Source organism: Cricetulus griseus, chromosome 2 (genome assembly GCF_003668045.3).
Source record: "Cricetulus griseus strain 17A/GY chromosome 2, alternate assembly CriGri-PICRH-1.0, whole genome shotgun sequence".
Lineage (NCBI taxonomy): Eukaryota > Metazoa > Chordata > Mammalia > Rodentia > Cricetidae > Cricetulus > Cricetulus griseus.
In genome coordinates, this window is record NC_048595.1 from 145,580,438 (window position 1) to 145,602,725 (window position 22,288).

The following is a 22,288-nucleotide window of genomic DNA, read 5'->3' on the forward strand; positions in this document are numbered from 1 at the left end:
GGTACAAGAGAAAAAGCCATCGTTCTTTTCTTTGGGAACAAACTGTACACATACATTATTAATCCAAACAGTTTTCTGAGTTTAAGTTACATCGTGCTAATCTGTAAAAATTTAGGGAGGTGGAAGGCATGTGTAATTATTACATTATAATCATTCTGTGGAGATTAAAACATTTATGATGGTTCTTGTGTAGAGAGTGAAAAATAAAGACCTGTGCTAAAAAACATGTTTTGCCCTCAATTGTAATGTTACTCATAATGCAATTACTTTACTTATGTAATACAATAATTTTCACACCTGCAGACTTCATCTAAGAAATACAATGAAATGTGCTGACTTTTACAGAACCAATGTGAAATGCCAAATTCATGGTTTCCTGTTTCCTAGCCTGCTCGTTCTTATCTTTCTTCATCTTGTGTGGAGTTCATCCCATCTGTGGCAGCACAAACTGTCAGCCATTGAAAAGCAGTGTTGCTTACTGCTGTTTGCTTGTAAAATGTAACAGATTATTCACCTTGAGGGTTCCATGCATGGCCTCTGCTGGCTTCTTGGAGCAAAACTTCCCACTGTGTGAATGAAGCAAGTCAGTCACAGCACAGATCTGGGCATAAGATATGCAACATAGAAAGTGACACTGATTTATTTCTTAATCCAACCAAGTTCTGGTTGAAATTCCTCACTCTGAAACCATAGTTCAAATCAGATAATCCTACACAAATCATTGCCACAAGGGAATGGCCCTTGGAAATTTAAACTAAAATTGCAATGTTAAAAGGAAGTTCCTAACTGAAAATTTGCTTGAGGGCATTTCACCAGCTAGGACAACTGCAGTTCAATATCCAAAGCTGTACTCGAGGTTTTATATTGATTTAAGGTTATAGCGGTGGTCAGAAGTCCTTCCTCTCATATGCAAATATCATGAGGTAGGTTGCAGGGAAGGATGCTGTGCTGAGATCATTTAGTTGCCCTTGGTACTGCTATAGCATAGGCTTGAGTGTCATCTATTTAGAGTGACATTCAACACTTGTGGTTACATCAGAAGTGACTCAATGAGATGCAAGTTAAATCATGACACTCAGGGTAGCAATGCCCTCTAACATCCTGAAACAAAATCCTGGGAGACTAATAAAAACACTTCATCTTTCTATTCTTGGATAATAGAGCACTTCTCATGGATTTTCATGCTTGATCGGATTATCACAGGAGGTTATGGGCTGAATGGGCTGAACATCTTATTTGGATGACAAAGTCGAATCTACACTAAATTAACAAATATATGCCCCACTTCACTGTGCTTTCTCGCATGGGAATTCTTTATAACATGTTTAAATGGAGAAGTGGAAGTGTATATGCATCTGCACAGATGTATCTACTTCGGTGACATGTCCTTGGGGCTATCCAGAAGACCTCTTTTACTTCAGGGTTAATAAAACAGATGGTAAGAAACTTCCACTTAATTTATGCATTTTATAAGTAGTCATCTTAAACATAGAAATATACACAGTCAACTATGAACAGCACACAGGTACCAAGTATAGAATAGTTGTGATGTTAGCAGTCAGTGCCTCCTAGAACATCTTCAGCAAGATGGAAGCAAACATCTTTCTTTTCCTCTTTGCCATGATCCACCTCTGTTTCTGTTACTATAGTTCTCTGTTGGTCCATGCCCAGTTGCTTCCTCTATTCTAGAATGTTTGAAGTTAGGCTGACATAGCATTCACAAAGACACCTCAGTCATGAGTCCTTAAATTCAGATTCTGAAATAGAAAGCCATCTTCAAATATAGTTCAGGAGACATGGGGAAATAGAAAGAAAGAGGAGGTGGTATGCATTGTTGATAGACACAGGAAGTGCCACTCCTCTCCAATACTCACATGTTATATGGAATATGCTTGGTGTAGAGACCTTAGGGTGTCTCTGCTCATACAGGAATATCTTCATTTCAGGCTACTGGTAAGCAAGAAAAAATTTCAGTGTGTATATATATCCTACTTAATACTTAGTTATTTATCTTGAAGCAGGGTCTTACTTTGGAGACCAGGTTACCTTTGAACATGTAATCTTCTTGCACTCAAGTTCTTGGATTGCAAGCATGATACCATGCCTGGTTAGGTTATTCCTAGTGAGAAATTATCATGAAATGTTTATTGCACATGGTTGCCCCTTTCATACATAATATCAAACATTAATTTATTAATTTATACAACACAGAGAAAACACCAAACAAGTTAAGATGTGTGGACAGCTAAAGTTTCTCAGCCACTGTCATGCCTAATCTCAATTTATTACATATAGCTGAGATTAATGGCTCAGCACATTACACCAGTTGAATGACAAGGAACACTGCACTTACTCTCACATGGAATAAAAACAGCAATGTTAAATCGCTGCTCAAAACAAAAATCCACCTCACCAATTAAACTTTGTCAGCCCTTCTACTTCATTTTGGGAAAAATGATCTGTGTTCTGTATAACAAGCTATAAAAAAAGCTAAACCATGCCAATGTGAATAAAAATGGAAAAGGCAATTTCTAGCCATCTCCTCAATGAATCAAAGCAATTTCATTCAACTATCAGACAGGCTTTCAAGATATTATTCCACTAGAAAACAAATTCTTAGGCATAAACAAGATGTGTTAGTTCTCTGAACATGCAACTGGAATTCCCCTCTAAGCTCTTAGCATTTGAAGGAATTGTTTTCTTCTTCCTATTTTAATGGGGGATCAAGCTTCAGTAAGAGCAGTTAATCAAAACATATTGTTCAAACCATTCTAGAATCTTCCAATGTGGAGGGTGTTGAATATTGTGACCATTCTTCATAATACTTAGGCTGACTTAAAGCAACAGCTAATTTACTTCATGAAGACTCTTACTTGAAATTAAACAAATCCGGTATTACATGACTTTAAAGCCATGGCATTTAAATACTGCAAATGCATTCTGGCTTTTGATAATATTAAGCAGTGTAAAAAGAGCTTCTTGGGTTTTTAGATTAACTTTGAGAACGATAATCACTTATTGAAGTTTAAAAACTAAGTTTAAAAGAAGCATGAATGACTTTTTCTTATTGATTGTTTCTTTTTCTCCTCCTTTTCTTTTCTTCTTCTTTTTTTTTTTTTTTTTTTTGGTTTTTTGAGACAGCGTTTCTCTTCTTGAACTCATAGAGATCCACCTGCCTCTGCCTCCCAAATGCCAGTATTAAAAGCCTGCGGCACCACCGCCCAGCCTTGTTTTGTTTTAAAGAGATGAAAAGATGCTTGCAAGTTAGGACTGGCTCTATTCAAAATAACCAAAATGCACCTAACCAAATAAACAAGAGAAAAATAAGTGATTCTTATATTCTTTTTTCAAAAACATTCCTGGGTACAAGGTAGCTTTTTGGCAGGCAGAAAGACCTGACTTAAATTCCCAGCTCTGGATAAACACCTTCAGCAAAGTGGCAGGATACAAGATTGACTCAAAAAGTCAGTGGCCCTACTATATACAGAGATAAATGGACTGAGAAAGAAATCAGAGAAACATCACCCTTTGCAATTGTCACAAGCAACATAAAATACCTTGGGGTAACACTAACCACACAAGTGAAAGACCTGTATAGCAAGAACTTGAGTCTTTAAAGAAAGAAATTAAAGAAGATACCAGAAAATGGAAAGATCTCCCATTCTCTTGGATAGGTAGGATCAACATAGTAAAAATGGCAATCTAGCCAAAAGCAATCTACAGATTCAATGCAATCCCCAGCAAAATCCCAGCAAAATTCTTCGCAGACTTTGAAAGAACAATTTTCAACTTTATATGGAAAACAAAAGACCCAGGATAGCCAAAATAACCCTGTACAATAAAGGAACTTCCAGAGGCATCACCATCCCTAACTTCAAGCTCTACTATAGAGATATAGTCTTGAAAACAGCTTGATATTGGCACAAAAATACACAGGTAGATCAATGGAATTGAATTGAGAACCCTGATATGGACCCATACATCTATCAACACCTGATTTTTGAAGAGAAGCTAAAACTATACAATGGAAAAAAGAAAGCATCTTCAAAAAATGGTGCTGGCATAATTGGATGCTGGCATGTAGAAGACGGCAGATAGATCCATATATATCACCATGCACAAAACTTAAAAAAGAATTCACCATAAATCCAGCCATACTGAACCTCTTAGAAGAGAAAGTAGGGGGTACCCTTGAATGAATTGGTACAGGGGACTGCTTCTTGAACACATCATTAGTACAGATACTGAGATCAAGAATCAATAAATGAGACCTCCTGAAACTGAGAAACTTCTTATAAGACAAAGGACACTGCCAACAAGATAAAATGGCAGAGCACAGAATGGAAAAAGATATTCACCAACCCCACATCTGACAGAGGGATGATTTTCAAAATATTCAAAGAACTGAAGAAGCTAGTCACCCAAACACCAAATAATCCAATTAAAAAGTGAGGGGACAGAACTAAATAGAGAATTCTCAATAGAGGACTCTCAAATGGCTGAAAGACACATACATAAGTGCTCAACATCCTTAGCCATCAGGGAAATGCAAATCAAAACAACTCTGAGACACCATCTTACCCCTGTCAGAATGGCTAAAATCAAAAACACCAATGATAGTTTATGCTGGAGAGGATGTGGAGAAAGGAGAACACTCCTCCACTGCTGGTGGTAGTGCAAAGTTGTAAAGCCACTTTGGAAATCAGTATGGTGATTCCTCAGGAAAATGGGAATCAGTCTACCACAAGAATCAGCAATTCTATTCTTAGGCATATATCCAAAAGATGCACATTCATACAACAAGGATGTCTGTTCAACTATGTTCATAGCAGCATTATTTGTAATAGTCAGGACCTGGAAGCATCCTAGATGCTCCTCAACTGAAGAATGGATGGAGAAAATGTCATACATTTACACAATGGGGTACTATTCAGCAGAAAAAAAAGGAATCTTGAAATTCCCAGGAAAATGGATGGAAGTAGAAGAAACCATTCTGAGCAAGGTAACCCAATCACAAAAAGACAAATATGGTATGTATTCACTCATATATGGATTCTAGACATAGGGCCTACAATCCACACTACCAGAGAAACTAGGAAACAAGGAGGGCCTAAGAGAGACATACATAGTCTCCAGGAGAACGGGAAAGGAACAAGATCTCCTGAGCTAATTGGGATCACGGGGTGAAGGGAGAGGGAGTTAGGAGAAAGAGAAGGGGAGAAGAGGAGGGAAGAGAAGAACTTGAGAGAGCAGGAAGATTTAGTCAGGAAAAATAGAGGAGAACAAGAAAAGAGATTCCATAATAGAGGGAGCCATTATAGGTTTAAAGAGAAATCTGACACTAGGGAAATGTCCAGAGATCTACAAGGATGGCACCAACTAAGAATTTACCCAATAGTTGAGAGCATACCTTAAATGCCTTCTGTGATAATGAGATTGATTACTACCTTATATGCTATCCTAGAGCCTTCATCCAGCAGCTGATGGAAGCAGAAGCAGTCACCCATAGGTAAACACTGAACTGAACTCTGGAACCCAGGTGTAGAGAAGGAGGAGTGATGAGCAAAAGAGTCAAGACCAAGCTGGAGAAACCCAAGGAAACAGCTGACCTGAACAAGAGTGAGCACATGGACACCAGACTGATACCTGGGAATCCCCTTGGACGAGGATGTCAGTTTGGAGTTCTGGTTAATCTATGGGGCCTCTGGTAGTGGATCAGTATTTATCCCTAATACATGAATGGAATTTGGGAGTCCACTCCACATAGAGGATACTTTCTTAGCCTAGACACACGGGGGAGGGTGTAGGCCCTGCTCAAATGATATGACAGACTTTGAAGATCCTCCATGGAAGGCCTCACCCTCCCTGGGGAGCAGAAAGGGTATGGGATAGGGGGTCGGTGGAGGGTAGAGGAGGAGGATAGTGAGAGGGAATTGGGATTGACATATAAAACAAGCTTGTTTCTAATTTAAATAATAAAATAAAAAAAATCCCAGTTCTGTGGCACAGGGTAGTGGAGTGTTTGAGGGTGATCACACAAGTTACATTATAAACACAGATACCTTTACATAAAAAAGAAGTTATTAATAATTAGATTGAAACAATAGCCAAAATAGTTGCATAAACAACCTCTACTCTCACACCTCCATCCAGTTAGGCTCATAGTGGTCTTGGCTGTTCTTCCTATTCCACTGTCTTTCTCATCCTGATCAAATAAATATGGTCAAGTGAGCAGAGGAACCATTGACAGGCAGCCTTTCTAAAAAAAAAAAATGGAGAAGTGTAATTTAGGAATAGCCCATAAGAACCAAGGAATGAAATATTTGAAACATTTGGAACAAAATTCTATAATTTTCTATTTTATCTGCCTTCTTTTTATACATATACTAATTGGGATTTTGACTACACTGCATAGATGATTCTTTTTTTTTTTTTAAATAAAAACATGAATTCCCAATTTCAGCCTCCACAGCCTGGCCACATTGTGTTATTCTCCAATCTCCTATTGGCACCTTTGAACTCCATGCTATAGTACCAGAGGACACAGACTGGCTCAATGTGAACAATGTGAATGAAGAAAGAAAGAAGAAAAGAAGATGCAGAAAGAAAAAGGGAAAGAGACTGAGGAACACCAACACAGGCACTAGCATGGTAATTAGCTAACTGTCCATCCTAGGTAAGAATTACAGACCTGTCTACTTCACAAAAATGAATAGATACAGGCAGATTTCTCTGTGTGTGTTCACCACACTCTTGCAGCTATCTTTGTGAGTCTATATCTTTGGAAATGTTTATTGTCACTTGGCTTTGATCACAAAGGGAGGCATCAGAGAGTTAAATGGAGAGTATTATGCGGCAGAGCTTAGCCCTATACAGACCCACAAGTCAACACGTGACAGCTCCTTTCTTGAACTAAACAGAAGTCACCTGTGGTTCTATCCTAGTACCTTTTTTAATTCATTCAAAGCTGTAGAATAATTGATATAGATACTATAAAAAGAATGAGAAAATGCTATATATTCTTTCTCTTTGATGAACTCAGAGGAGATTTTTGTTTCTTTTGATGTGTTTTCTCTTTACTATTTTTGTGACTTTAAAGGCCCACACAATAATACAGTGGGCTAAGAGAGGGTGTGGTTCTAAAGGGATTATTGTACTCAGAACAGCCCAACAGTGGAAACCTCCTGACATTGACCCTGGGTCTCCAGTGGGTAGGAGGTCCAGACTTGCTTTAGGTGCTGTGCTGGACCATGCTATCCATGATGCCCATACAGAATATGGAGAGAAGGAGTCAAAGATGGTGCACAGGCTTATCTCCTTTTCCATGATCCCTGCAACTTCAATGGAAACAATAACACCTGCAAGGAGAGAAAAACTAGATCTCATGCGGAAGGTTGAAGAGACTTAGACAAGATGACCATTTATAGCATTTCCTGAGCTCCACTCCATCTGAAAAAAATGATTCCATCTTATTCTTTGTTGTTTGGTTTCTTCCTTTTCCTTGGGGACAATTTAACTTTTCTATTTAGGTGGCTATTAATAAAAACGTATTGAAAAAGCATTTTTTCATCTCCACTTCTCTTAACCCATACAGTCATTTCTCAGGGATAAAAGATAGGAGAAATGAGTGGATGAGAGGCAACAGCAGGAAGAAGAATAAGGGAGGAAGAAGAGATAGGTGAGGGTGGAGGATGAGGATGAGGAGCCATTCAGGAAAATGAGGCTGCTTTTAAAAGACAAAGACACGGGAGGAAGAAGAAGAAGAAGGAGTAAGAAGAGAAGGAGGGGGGTCAGAAGAAGGGGAGTCCAGGACTTGAAGAGTGAGGAGAGTGTAAGGGGGAAGGAAGAGAAACTCAAGAATAGTGGGGAAAGTGTACGAGGTAGGATAGCCATGACAAATAAGGGAAGTGAAGAGGAAGCAGACAAAATCTAGTGCCCACTCCTGACTCTGTGCCATGTCTGACAAGGCTGATGCATGTCTCTCACTGTCTAGTTCTATTGAACAGAAATGCATTTCTGTGGCCTGCCCTTATCAGATGTGGAGCATCTTGGAGTCCTGGTTGCCTCAGCCTGAGATCAGCCTATCAGGCACTATTCTACAGACATTTCCACATATGCTCAGGCTGAGCCTACACTGTGTTCTCTGGGTATGCTAGACATTGAGCTAAAGACCTTAGTCTACAGCTGTCTTTAGCTATCCAAAGTGTGGCTTTATGTGGTATTCAGTGAGTTAGTCTTACTTCAGAATGTAGGCAGCTTTGCACCTCCATTCTCCACCTCAAGCTTGAGGATACTATGGAGGATAGGACTTATTTTCCTCAGATCTTCCAAACATCCCATATATTGAAGTCCCTGTCAGTGATATTTATAGGAAATGGCTATTATAGCTCCCTTGGAAAAGTCCAAATAAAGAGAGAAAAATGTTTCAAATCTAGAAACAGACTAAAATATTCCAGTCTGGAAGAGGTACAGGCTCAAATCTAATTCCAAGCTACTGCCCAAGAAACTGACATTGAGTTAATCCTGGCCCTTGACCATCCACAGTCCTATGTAAACATTGCAAAGCCAGTAATCCCATGTCACATGTTTTCAGAGAGGTGTCCCAGTCATTTTCCAGGCCCATGCTGTGGGATCCAACATTCACAAGCAGCCCATAATTTTAAATCAGAACAGTATCTCTACATGAGGGTGAATATAGGCACCAAGATACACTGACAGGATTGACAAAAGACAAATCCATTTTGCAAACATTAACTTTTGCTACAATACCAGATCAAAGATCATACCATACCACTAAGAACTGATAAAGACATTTCCCTTGTGCTAAGATTAAACCTTTGCACATATTGGACAAGTGCCTACCACTGAACCATGCCTGAAACCCAGAGACACCATTTCTATCAGTCCTCTCATATTTTATGAAAAGTACCATCACAGTTCACTATATCCTGGGCATGAACACCAAGCTAATTTGTTGAATACTGATGTTTCAAATAGACTGTGTTCTTATGCCCTGTTCTGTATTTGTAGCTATTGTTCTAATATACCTGCAAGTTATTTGGCAAAGTAGCTCTTTACATGATACTGGAGAAACTGTTCTCTAAGGGTCAATTCTTACTGACAGGATCATATCCAAACATAAATTAGAGCAGGTCAGTAGTGAGCATGTGCATCACTATGGGAACACATAGCATGGCTGAGCAATTGCTACTCAATGACTGAATATGCATTCAGTATCAGTGAGTAGACATTTAACTTATGAGTTGTCTGACAAAAAAAAAATCTTTTCTTTCCATACTAGGAGTGGTTGGAATGGTGAATTATCTGAACACATTCCTTTTGTTTGTTTGTTTTTGTTTTCTGAGACGAGGTCTCAGTACATAGCATGAGCTGCCCAGGAACTAGATATGCAGCCTAGGTTGATTCTAACTGCCAGCGGTCTTCCCACCTCTTCATTCTAAGTGCTAGGATTAAAGCCATGTAACCCAGCATCCAACTGTACTTTATTACAGAAATATTACAGATAAATCAGAAAATACAGAAAAATCAAAAGAGGAAAACCCCAGTATTTCCAATGGCATGAAATTCCTGAGATTAAAGGACAGATTTTAAATTCTGTGACGAATGGAACACTTTCCCAATTTTCTGCTCTAAAGGTCTTGGGAATGTGGAACATGAGTTCAACTGACAAAAGCAGCAGGGATTAGAAATGAGGGTAAACAGATATCCAGCTCACAGGTTTCTGCCTCTTATGCCTCCTAAGAACATAGAACAACGCTAGCAATTTCCACATGAGTTTTATGCGCATGAAGAAGCCTGATGTACCACAACATAAATACATAGTGAGGACAGGAGTACCATCCCACTACAGATGTAATACAACTACTTGTTATTAAGTTATACAAAATACTGTTCACACATACCTGAATGGGCCCTCTCATCCTCCAAAATCCCTCTAGTAAAATAACAAGTTTTGTTGCTTTTGAAACATGTGGAAGAAGACATCCATTTACATTGAACATCACAAAGAGCTTGCTTCGAAAAGCATCAAAGCTCAGACAAAGGAAGAACACTTTCATTAAACTACTATAGAAGGAGACATAAACATTTCATCATATTTCACCAATGGAACAGAGAGGAAAATGTTGATACTGAAATAAATGTAATTGCTTTCTGACTGTCCTTAAGGTAGTAAAACTGTTTCTCTCACTAATAATGTGGAGACAAATTTACTATTTATAACAACATAAAAATTTAAAGGACAGTGTGCATAGCTTTTACGTATGGCTATAAGCGCATATCTGTACAAAGCAAGCTTAAGTAATGGTTGATATATAGGGTAATAATGGTATATTACAAAAAGCCATTGTCTTCCTAGAGATAAAAAATAGCTGATGCTTCTATACTTTGGAAGTCAAATATACTACCTTGTCTGGAAAACATGTTACTGACCCTGTTCTAGCATTGCCTTCTTCAAGAAGGAAAGAATACATATTTGAAATATTGTTTTCACTAGCAGTCTACTTTAGATGTATATCAATAATGTTATGATCAAATAACCATATTAATCTCAAGTCTTCTTGATTTGCCTGCTTAATTTTACATAATTGGTTAAACTCCTTCTTGAACTTGTGTAACCATAACTTGTCCCTCTGTTGCTGAAAGTCTTTTTAAAAGTTAGTTTCTAAATCCCACAATACAAAATGTAGGGTTTATTACATTCACTTTCAATATCCACCCCATGTTTTCAGTAGGAATGCAAATATGTAACTGATCATTTGGCATAGGGGAAAACAATAACCTTCCCCTACAAAACTCCACATGGCTGACAAATCTACTTCTACATATAGGACAAGCAAGAGTAAGCCAAGGTTTCATCACCAAAAAGGAAAGAAGCTAGCAAGATCATCTATTTGCCCAAAAGATACATTTCCTCATAGTTTGTAAAGGAAAGATTTTTTTTAATTTAAATTGCACATTCTGTTGAGAGTAAAATGCTTTTAGAAGTCAACCAGAAACCAACCCAGGTAACCAAACCCTGTGAGAACCAATGTGCTCATCATCTGTGTCAGCTACTTTCATTGTTTATGCTGCAGATGATCCTGCAGAATGTTCATTTCTGGTCAAAAGGCTCGTTAGTGTTTATAGAGAGAAGAAATCTGAAAATAAAAGAGCAACCCAAAAAAACTCATATGATGCCATTTCCTCCCTCTGTCCCACTCTATATCATCTATCAGGAATAAACCATTGATGCTATGCTTCTGCAACTGAAGGCAACTTGGTGTTTTTTTGTATCATTCATACTACAATCTAGAATTAAATATATGGCATGGAAATCAGTTTTCACTCACTCTGGAAGTACTAGATAAAATTAGACAAACAGAATCACACATTATAATCAAACACAAAACTTGGTGACAGAAAACTAATTCAGATTTGCTATATATTCAGGCACAATGAAAAACATGAATTTGCCTTCATTTTAAGCAAACACTTTATAAACTCTGAGACATGATAATATTCTTGTTTCACAAAAGAAACAGGCATCAACAGTTAAAAACATGTCTTTTAGAGAAGACCTCACAGGACAGTTCAACAGATGTATTCTGAACACTGGCCCATGCCTTACACAGCTTCTTAAGATGGTTCCCATCTGGTGTGCATGACCCCTCAGTCCTCTGGTTCATGCTGTCTTCTCTTTCCCTGAACTTCCACTGAACCACTCCAGGAGTCACTTTTGCTACTTCTAATAACAGTACCTTCTTGAATAAAACTGAAGCTCTTGTCCCAGTCTACAAGACTCTGTGACTGCGGGTTGCAGTTTTGACTTCTTCCTCCACCTCCAAATCACCACACCATGTAACACACCAGGGAAATCAGAATTCTACCATATGGTCCAGGCCTGTCCCTACAAACAGCAATATTTACCAAGGACTAACACCATTTTATGACATCCCACAAAAAATAACTACATCTGCCTACATATGATGCTGAGAAAGACTTTTCCATTATCTGTGGAGCCATGTTTTGGTCTGTTTTAACAGAGCAATGAAGAAAATGGCACTGAGTGGTATGTGAGAACTATATCATCTCTGACTACACAGGTGACCCAAGACCATGTTTTTCATACCTTTGCAGCCACTGATGAATTAGGTTTCTCCAGCAAGTCCCAAAGTTTCTTCCTTTTCTCTGGGCAGCAGGTGTTATCAAACTCCTCTCCTTCACGCTCACGCATGGTCTCTGCTTCCCGCCTCAGTTCTTCATTCATCTGCTCTTTCTTCTGATGGTACCTGGCTTGGCAGCAGGATTCTAGGTAGATCTCATCGATGCCCCAGTAATCAAGTTCTTGACCAAAAGACAGTGCACACATTTCTTCCATCATGTGCAGCTTCCCTGTCCGGTAGAAGTTTAGGATAGATGTGAAAGCTCCAGGATGTCGGTCAAAGAAATATTCATTCTCGTTAAGATTGTAGTCATCGCATACCTCCAGGAGGCTTTCGTGTGTATTACAGTCTCGAAGCTTCCCTAAGCGTGTCCTGGGTAACCTATCCAAAGTTCTCCACAGGACTTCGTGGTTAAGCCCCCCCACATTGATCTTAACTCTCCGAGAGCACGTTTTGCTTCGGATAATGTCCACGGGCTCTGGAGGAAGAGAAAGTGTCGACCTGGATGTCTTCCTGTTCAAGCCAGGTAGAGCCTTTTCTGCCATTTTGAACTGGAGAGAACCACAGAGCCAGGGTCCTTAAAGAGGAGGTCAGCTGATGAAGGATTGCTCTGTAGCAGGCATCTCCATGACAGCTGGAAAAAGCAACAGCATTTGGTTATTCACAGTTCTCCCACAGCACTGCCTGTCCTACTGGGTCATTCAGCTGTTACAACCAGGTGTGTTATTAATGGTCATTTTTTTTTGTAGGTATGAACCTATGTTGTATAAGAAAAGAAAGAGGGGAAGCAACACAATGGGGTTCACAAAGGAAGCTGTGTGTTCACTTGTACAATCTGTAAATTGACAAGATCCAATTGTGTCATCTGAGTTCTCAAAGATAAGGCCTCAGCACAGTTATACCAGCCAGGTCTCCATCCTACCCAGTCCTGTGTACAACATCCATTTCACACTGATCACCTCCTCGTGCCCACACCTTCCCCAGTCACAAAGCTGAAGTCTGAAAGCACCTGATCCTTGACTCTTCAATCAACTACAGAAGTCCATAGACACTGCTTATACCCTCTGGCACTATATAGTCCCAAGCACCAGGCACAGAGCTAAACTCCTTGCCTTTCTGTATGTGTCACTCGAGAGCCATTAAAAGTGGCCCAACCTCTGGTGCTGACCATCTAAAATACACTCACCAAATATCTACAAAAACCATGTACTAAGATACAGACTTGGCCTTGTCACCCTGTCTTACACCTTCAAAGGCTCTTTGTGATTGAAAGTAAAACCTAGGCAGCCCTACAAGATCCTCTCCACATTCCCTTTTAGTTCAAATCACCATCTGGAAACCATCCTCCTATCTGCAGGAGATATGACTCAAAATACTCAGTGGGTTTTGGGAAGCTCCAAATGTGTGTAGATAGGTAGATAGCTGGATGATAGATAGATGATATAGGCAGCTAGATATAGAAATCTATATCGTGAAATAATTTTTATATGTATACACACATATTTCTGTGTTTTCATTTTAAATTAGTTATAGATCAACACTAATAGCTAATAGCAAAATGGAACAATTATAATAATATACTATAATAAAAGTTATCTATAGGAGTTATTAACTAAGGAGTTGTTAGTTTCTGTAAATTTCCATGTAATATTTTCAGGCTATGTTTGACAACCGTTAACTAAAAACACAAAGTGAAAGAGTGGATAAAGGAACTTTTCTTTTGTGTTGTAAAAATCCCATCTTGCACACACTACTCCTAGGACTTGGCTTATCATAGTGGATGCTGGTGGGATCTCCACCTTTTCTATTTTCTTTTGATCAAAAACTGCTTGCATTTCAAGTCTTGGTCCAGATGTTACCTGCTCCAGAAGGCATTCCATGACATACTCCCTCTGGGATGAAGAAATTGTATCTCTTGTCTTTCACCATGATACTGTTAAAATATCTTTACGTAATATACTGCAAGCTTCCAAGAACAAACCCACCCTTCTTTATTTTTATGTCATTGTCATTGAGTCCTGTTTTTACACAGTGGAGAGGTTTACTATATTTAAATAATGAGTCAATTCTTTGTTTTCCACAAGTCAGCTAACAGTCAGCTAAAATGTATAACTGAAGTTTTGGGGATCATTTGCCAAAAATACCCATGTGTACATGCTGCACATGTATAGAATATGTTATTGTACGTGGAGTTGTTTTCTTTTCTATTGGGCATTACTTGTTTAGAACACGGTATCTATGGTGTTTCCCCTTGACAGTCTCGTTGTATTGTCATCTGAAGCAGCAAGAATCCTCATGGTTAATATCTTCTGAGTGATTTGGTAGAAAGTCACAGAGTTTTGAGAAACTGGCCCACAGAACTCTCTTTAATGAAAAATGCCATGTTTCACAAGTCAGTGGCTGAGACTACAGTGAAGTGATGAACTTTTAGGTCCAAGAGGTGCTTTTAACTAGAACTTTCTTACAAGACTCACAACAATTTTTGTAAGCCCTAGGATACTCCATCTGCAAGTTAAATAAATTTCTCCATCTGGAGGTCAAGTATCCTCTCAAATGAATATGTTTGGATTCTGAAGAAACAGTTGATGGACTATATAAGAAGTATTTTTGACACAGGCAGCAATATATATTTGATTTGAGAGTTTTTTCAGATACATAGTTATAGGAATATTTTAAGCATACACACACACTTCCCTCTTGTCTGACCAAAAATAATGTCCATTTTTACAAAAGTAAAAAGGAACTATAATGACTGTTAAAGTTGTTTTAACTTGAATTCTTCCTTTATAAAAAACCAAAATAATATTTCATCTGTAAGGTGTGGCTTCACGATAAGTAAATGAGACAGTTTGTGTGAAGACCTCACTCCAAGAAAATACATCTAAATAAAATAAGGATATTCACAGATCTTCCTGAGGTTTGGTTTTTCAACCACTGGAAGAAAATGAATAATAAAAAGGCACATTCATGTTTATTAGATGAATGTTAGTACATCTTTTGCCTTCTTAGGTCTGGATTTGCAGGTCTCATCCTTTTTCTCTACTGAGAATTAGACCTACAAATAATAGGCACTGTAATATGCACTGTGTTGGCATTGACACTCATGTCCACATTTTATGTCTTACTGACATTGAACTACAAATACTTTTTAATGAGTAGCAACATAACTATCAGACAAAATTAAATAAAAATATTAGGGACAGGTCAATTCCAGTGGTGAGTCAAGTATTTCCTCTACTGAATGACTCCACCCTACTAATACTGTAACAATTCGAAGTTTGTTACTGGTTCACATGAACAAAAAGCATTAAGGCCAGACTGTTTTGAACTTGGATACTGTTCTACTTTCCTTTGCTTTTACTGTGATAAAACACTAACCCAAAGCAACTTGGAGAAGGACGGGTTTATTTGGTTTATACCTCCACGTCACAGTCTGTAATTGAAGGAAGCCATGGCAAAAACTTGAGCACAAAGCTGGAGGTAGGAACTGAAGCAAACAACATGAATAAATGCTGTTTCCTCACTCACTGCTTCTGCTCAGCTAGCTTCTTTATACAACCCAGGACCATCTGCCCAATGTGGCACAATCCACTGTAAGGTAGGTTCTCCTCCATCAATCAGTAGTGAAGAAAACCCCTGCAGGCAGACCAATAGGCCAATCTGAAGGAGATTATATTGTTCAGCTGAGGTTCTCTCTTTGTGGACTTGAGGTATGTCAAGTCCACAACAATGAACAGCCATCACAAGGACAAAGGAACATAAAATGAACCTACTCTTTTTGGAATATCATGCTTTTCTGCTTAAGATAATCAGTGTTTCAATTAGTTACTTCATGTATGGGGTTTAAGATAAAGAGACCCTAATAGAAACACTTATATCTATGATTAAGATAGACTGAGACCTGCCATCTTGTAATGTTATTGCCAAGATTAAATTCTGTGTTTGAGCCACTAGTAAGACATCATTTTCTTAAGCAGTCTCATGCTCCTGACTTACACAGGACTTTCCTTTACAAAGGGAGTCTGGAGTAAAATGTGGAGAGAGGTCAGAAGACTTAGATTTCAAAATATCTTCTTCCCTGATCAAGAACTTTCTATTATAAGAAATCCAGTGTTGATTACAGATCCCACAATAAAACGCAGGCTGAAACCCAATGCCTTCTTCTCAAAGGGAAGAGCAGGACCAGGGTGAGAGTGCCCTGTTGATTTGATTTCATCACAACTTAACATTGTCTGCTGTGTCTCCTGTTGCTGTGGTAAAATTTTTTCATTCACCCTTGGTGGGATGTTCTGCATGTTTCCTGTTTAAAGACATCAATTCTTTATTTTTTTTGAGTATCTGAAGAATTGTGAATAGTATTCAGAGGGTCAGAGAAGCTTTCAGAGTAAGCCAATGATTCAGACTCACTCCAGTGCAACAGCCCTGACAACAGAACCTCAGAAATTCACAGACCCATTGTGTCTACCAGCTGGTGCCTCTCCCTACTTGCCTGGCTCTGCTACCCTGCAAATTGTATGTGTCTGACTAACATTCTATCCCCTGTGTTCCTGACATGCATGTTCCCTATGTCATTCAATTCTCACAGCCTGGGAGACAATCACAAAAACAGAGATTGTTGTTTTCAGATCTATGCTGCTTCCCAAAGCTTTTTTCTATATCTTCTTTGAATATTAAGACCTACTGAGATGAAACTATTAGATCTTACTTTGGAAGAAAAAATATGTAAACCAAGCTATTATTTATTTTTGAGGTGTTGGATGTTGAACCTAGTGCCTGGTACTTGTACTCGCTAAGGTACATTCCTTACCAAAGAACTACCATTGTCCCTGACAGTATTTTCATATTCTTTCCCACTGCCCCTGACAATGTGTCACTATGTTTCCCAGTCAACTTTCAGACTCCTGAAGTTGATCTCCAGCAGCCATCATGCATCAGCCTTCCCAGCAACTGGGGCCACAGGCACCTGCTACTGTGCCTGCCCCCAAGGTGCTTTCCATTGGAGGGTATACACATCTCTTCCCATTTGAGATGACCATTTCACTTTTGACCTTTCTGACTGGGCTTTGGTTTCCTCATCCACAGAACAATGGCATTTCCAAGTCTATGATCCTTTGACTTCCCATGACACCCAGTTGCTATTTTCTTTTCACTACAATTCTGTGGCCTTTCCCATCTTCCCTTCAATCTCTGTGTTTAAACGGGAATAAACAAACACAGGCTACCTCCAAATCAATGGAAACTTTTCTAGCTTCCTAATAGAAGGTAGTTTGCATATTTCACTTTAAGAGCCCTCTAATTTTTATCATGGCTTAGACAAGACTACATTCTGAATATCATAAAAGTTTCACTCACTTTATTTAGTGTTTGGTTAATTTTCTCTTCTGTAACATTTCACTTTTAATCTATGTTCTTTTTTGCCATATTAATTTTACTTCTAACAATGAATCTGTCGGTTTCCTCTGGGTTAGGTATTGTGTCTTACCACTCCAGAGTGTTGGCAAAATTTATGTTTTTAATTTTAGTAATGCAAATGGATACAGCACCATGTTCTCTCACACATAATTTTATATGTGAAATTATGTCTATCATAATAATTTTACCTCATAGAATTAATCACACAATTCAACACATATATAAGTTAGATATCAAATATAATGATTCAACACTTAAACTATAGGTGTTAAGTAGAAGAATTTATATATGTAAATGATCAGTTACAAATGAAGATATATGCTTATGTCAGGGATGAAATTGCAGTGAATGCTCTCTTTTGGCAGTTGAGATTTTTCCTCCTTAGATGGACTAAACGTAAAGCCTGCAATAGATCAATCGGCCTGTGCAAATGTTCTCAACATCCCTTCATTAGCCTAAGAAGAAAGCGAGGCTTTACACAGTAAACAAAAACAAATACTGGAGGTTAGCACAGCTGCACCCTTCTCCCGGCAGCAGTGTGGAATTATGCTGCCACCCGTTCAGGGCCAAAGCTGACAAAACACAACTTTCTGATCATGGCATCATAATTACAGCTTCAGGCTCCAGGTTTGAGGGGGAGATTTTCTTTTTCTTTTCGGCAGACTCAAAAATACTAGCATTATGTCATACACTTGACACTTCCTTAGTATAACCAAACAGGGTAAGACACGTATGTGTGTGATCCTGTGAACACTAAAAGCAAATGTTTCTGAAGGTCTCAGTGATATCTCTTTTCAGCTCTGTGCTGCTGACCCATACTGACCAAGGATTTGCAAGTAAATAGCTTGGAGACATTTAAGTCTCTAGAATCCATATCTAACTATGTGGTTGCTTCTTAAATTTACACACACACACACACACACACACACACACACACACACACACACACACAAAGGAGTAGTTTTTGGAGTGCTGTTTGTGTTTCAGAAAGCCACAAAGATTATCTGCAGTTGATATCTGGAGAGAAAGACAAAATATCTGTTAAAAGATAATGAAGTAAATTTTTAAAATCTATTCCCTGCTAACATCCGTTAAAATGCCCAAAAAAAGGTGGGAAAAAAAAGAAACCCTTAAAATAATTAACAACTTAAAAATCCATCAAACTTCTTATGTCAAGACAACATTCTAAATAGAGTTCCTGGAACCTCTCAAGGATTCTGAGAAAACTGAGCAAACCAGGATTTATGTTGGAACTTAGAGATACTGCTGCATTTCAAACTGTCTGGTCCGGCTCCAGAAAGACCTGAGGTATTGCTGTGTCCTGAGTAAGAGTGCATCTCTCTTCTGCAATCAAAGGCCACTTGTATATATGTGACCCTCAGTTTTAGCACAACTATTTACTCTTTAGTTGAAAACAGAAAACCTAGAACTTTCCCCCTTGCTGTAAGCAATGCGATGCTTTTTTTAGATGCACTCAGCTAGATCCCCAAAGCTTTGCCTTCTGTGGTCACAGGATGTGCTCTGCTGCAGTCAGAAGGGGGAAAGACAGGTATTAAGGAAGATGTAATATGAGCATTCTTCAATAACACAGACGTCCCCAAGCTTATAAATAAACTATTTTATTTAGACACCATTTTCTTCACTAGAATGCAGAATTATTTAAAGAATTAGACCATGTATGCGTGTTTTGCTATAATTAGAACCTGAAGGCTCTAGACTTATATTTAGAACAATGGTCTTTTAAAAGTTTCTCTAAAACTATTTTTTATTTTTTGAAACTATAGAATAATTATATCTTCTTCTTTTCCTTCCTCTAAACCTTACTGTATATATCTCTTTGATCTCTCTCACACCCATGGGCTTTTTTCCCTGCCATTAATTGTTTAGATGGCATAAAGCTCAATTTTCATAGTAGCACCTGGGCATTCAATAGGGGGTTTAATACTATGAGAGTTTGCCCTTGTGCAGTTTGATCTTCTGATGGAGAGCAGACCCTTATGTTGGGACCTGAGTTGTGTTATTTCATGTATCTCTTTCCACAGATGTCTTCCCAGAGTCACAATGGAGTAAAGGCAAAAAAACAAAGTGTGTGTGTGTGTGTGTGTGTGTGTGTGTGTGTGTGTGTGTGTGTGTGTGTGTGTGTGTTGTGTGTGCCCTTGGAGGCCTGAAAGTAATAAATGCCCTGGGGCTGGAATTACAGTGTGCTGTGAGTCATCTTACATGGGTGCTGGTAGCTGAATTCAGGTTCTTGCTCTTCACCAAGAAGCCTTTCTCTCCATCCCTCTAAACACAAATATTACATGCTTTAATACATGCCTATGTCTGGGGACTAGAGCAAAGTACATGGCTGAAGAGAGCTTGGATATAGCCCATTTTTTCTTATTTATAACTTTTAATCCTGGGTTCCAATGAGGTCACATGACTAAGCTGACATAACTGAGTCTCTGTTGAGCTTGAACTAGAACCCAGATCTGTCAATACTGAGACAAGTCTCTTCCCATCACATGTTCCACATTATCCATAGATATTTTACCTATTAGTGAGCGTTTTGAAGAACTACTCTCATGTCAAAATACTGAGTCAAGCAAACCTAATGCCTTTTTGTGTATTGTTCATTCACAGGAAGCCAATGGCTGCAGCTCAAAAGAGAGAGCTACACCTCACAGATTCTTTTATTTCCTCTGTTTCTCCAGTCCAGTCTCTATGGTGACCACCTTCTTCTGTTCCAGACCCCTCCGAGTGTTTCTGTTTACTTCAGAGTCAGTTAGCATCACATCCATGTCCTTTCTTGTCAAAGGTGGTACTAAGGTTTCCTAGCTCCCAGACTAAAGACACTGAGATACAAACTCCATGACATCCAAACTCATCTATCTCTGTTTCTCCACATCGTCCCACCTGCTGATCTCTCTCTAAGTCAAGAATCTTCTTTCATTTATGGTTTCATGCTACTCTCTCTGTGCCACAAAAAGTTTGTACAGTGTTTTTCTTCATCTTTATCTACAGGCATGAACCTACAGCTGACATTTCAGGTCCCTCTGAGCTCCTTAACTATACAATAATTCTCATATTTTAAGACTTCTTGGAATAAAGTACCTTTAGCCTGTAGCAACAATGGTTACAATATCAAATTTTGTATTTTATTTATTTAGAAATCATTTTCTTTCATTCCAGATACCTCATATTATCTGCCATTTTGCTAATCCAATACTGCTTCTTTTATGAAATGCTCTTTTCCACATTCTCTTTCTGGCAAACCCTTACATGTTATTCAAGATCAAAACAAGCATCTTTTCCAGAGAGAAGCAACAGCGCCTGCCTCATTGAGTCATCAGTTTGTTTAATCTATTTTGATGCTTTTCTTGTATCATTCTATAGACCATCCATAGTTCTTTCTTCTTCGTTTGATAAGTGAATATTTATGAGGAACTACTCTGCTCCAGGCCATTGGTGACATCATGTAACTTAGAATCTAGTGAAGGTAGACAGGCATGAAAAAAAGAACAATAACAAAAACAGGCAAACCATGAACTGGTATTATGCCTTCACACTCACTCAGGAAAACAGCAAAGCCAGCCACAAGTCTGCTTCCCTCCCTCCCTCCTCCCTCCCTCCCTCCTTCCATCCCTCCCTCCCTCCCTTACTTTTTTCCTTCCCTCCTTCCTCCTTTGCTTTCTTTCTTCTCTTCTTTCCTCCCTTTCCTCCCTCTCTCCTTTCTCTCTTCCCCTCCTCTTCTCTCCCATTCATGTGACCATAATCTGGTCTGCCTTCTAGCCCTCCTTCCTTTATGTCTTTCTGATTGAAAGATGATGTATTCTAGAGTTTACTACAGAAAGAAAACCATATTAATGGACAATATTTAAACATCAGAACTAATCATAAGTACATGTCTGTTCAGTTTTATTTATTTATTTACTTATTTATTATCATTAATAGTAAATGTTACAGGTCCCTGAAATATAGATACCACTATCTCTCTACCCCTTGTGATGATATTTTCCATTTATTCTCAACATCAGGGCAGATCATTAAGTATCGTTTTTTAAGCATCTGCCTATATATGGCAGTGTTTAAATATTCTATTCTTTTTCCCTGCTCCCTCTCTTAATATGCCATGTGTGTCTGTTGTACACAAAGCTGGGGGCTCCTCAATAATGACAGTTAGTGGAAAGGATAGAAGCAGATGAACAAGATGACCTACTAGAATCTGTGAACGTTGGGGTGCTTAATTACTGCCAATAAAATCTGATAAGAAAATATGAAAGCATTTGAGAATTGGAAAATGAACTCATCAATTCCCATCAATGGTTTCTAAATTAAAAATGTGAAAATTGGGGACCACAGATGGACTGACTGAAGCCCTGAGTTCATGTGATTGGTACCAGATGATACAGTCTTAGAATAAATAATTTCAAAAACAGTGTGGAAAAATCATAAAAATTATGGCAAGAATACTAAAGCAGGGAATGTTTTGTTGCTTTTCACCCAGGGAAAAATATTCAGAAATAAATGAAAGAAGACATGTGATTAGAGTGGTGGTACAGTCAGGGGTATGTTCCCTGCTTGCAATTGTTATTTAATATGATGCTATCTTCCCACTGTTTCCAGCTCAAGGGAAGTCTGGTATTGTAGATTTGATGATAGTGGAATCTCAAAGCATGCTTTGTCCCATGGTTCACAGAGAGGTGCACCATGAGAGAGTATGTGAGTGTAAA

General features: G+C 38.6%; 1 protein-coding gene across 1 annotated transcript in view; it reads right to left on the reverse strand.

Annotated features, from left to right (window-relative positions):
* Window positions 1–12,709, reverse strand: part of Kcnb2 (potassium voltage-gated channel subfamily B member 2) — a 381,513-nt gene extending 368,804 nt beyond the window's left edge. The window contains exon 1 of the mRNA XM_035439006.1: window positions 12,131–12,709. Coding sequence (XP_035294897.1) covers window positions 12,131–12,709 — 579 coding nt within the window. The remainder of the gene's footprint in view (window positions 1–12,130) is intronic.
* Window positions 12,710–22,288: the final 9,579 nt, after the last annotated feature.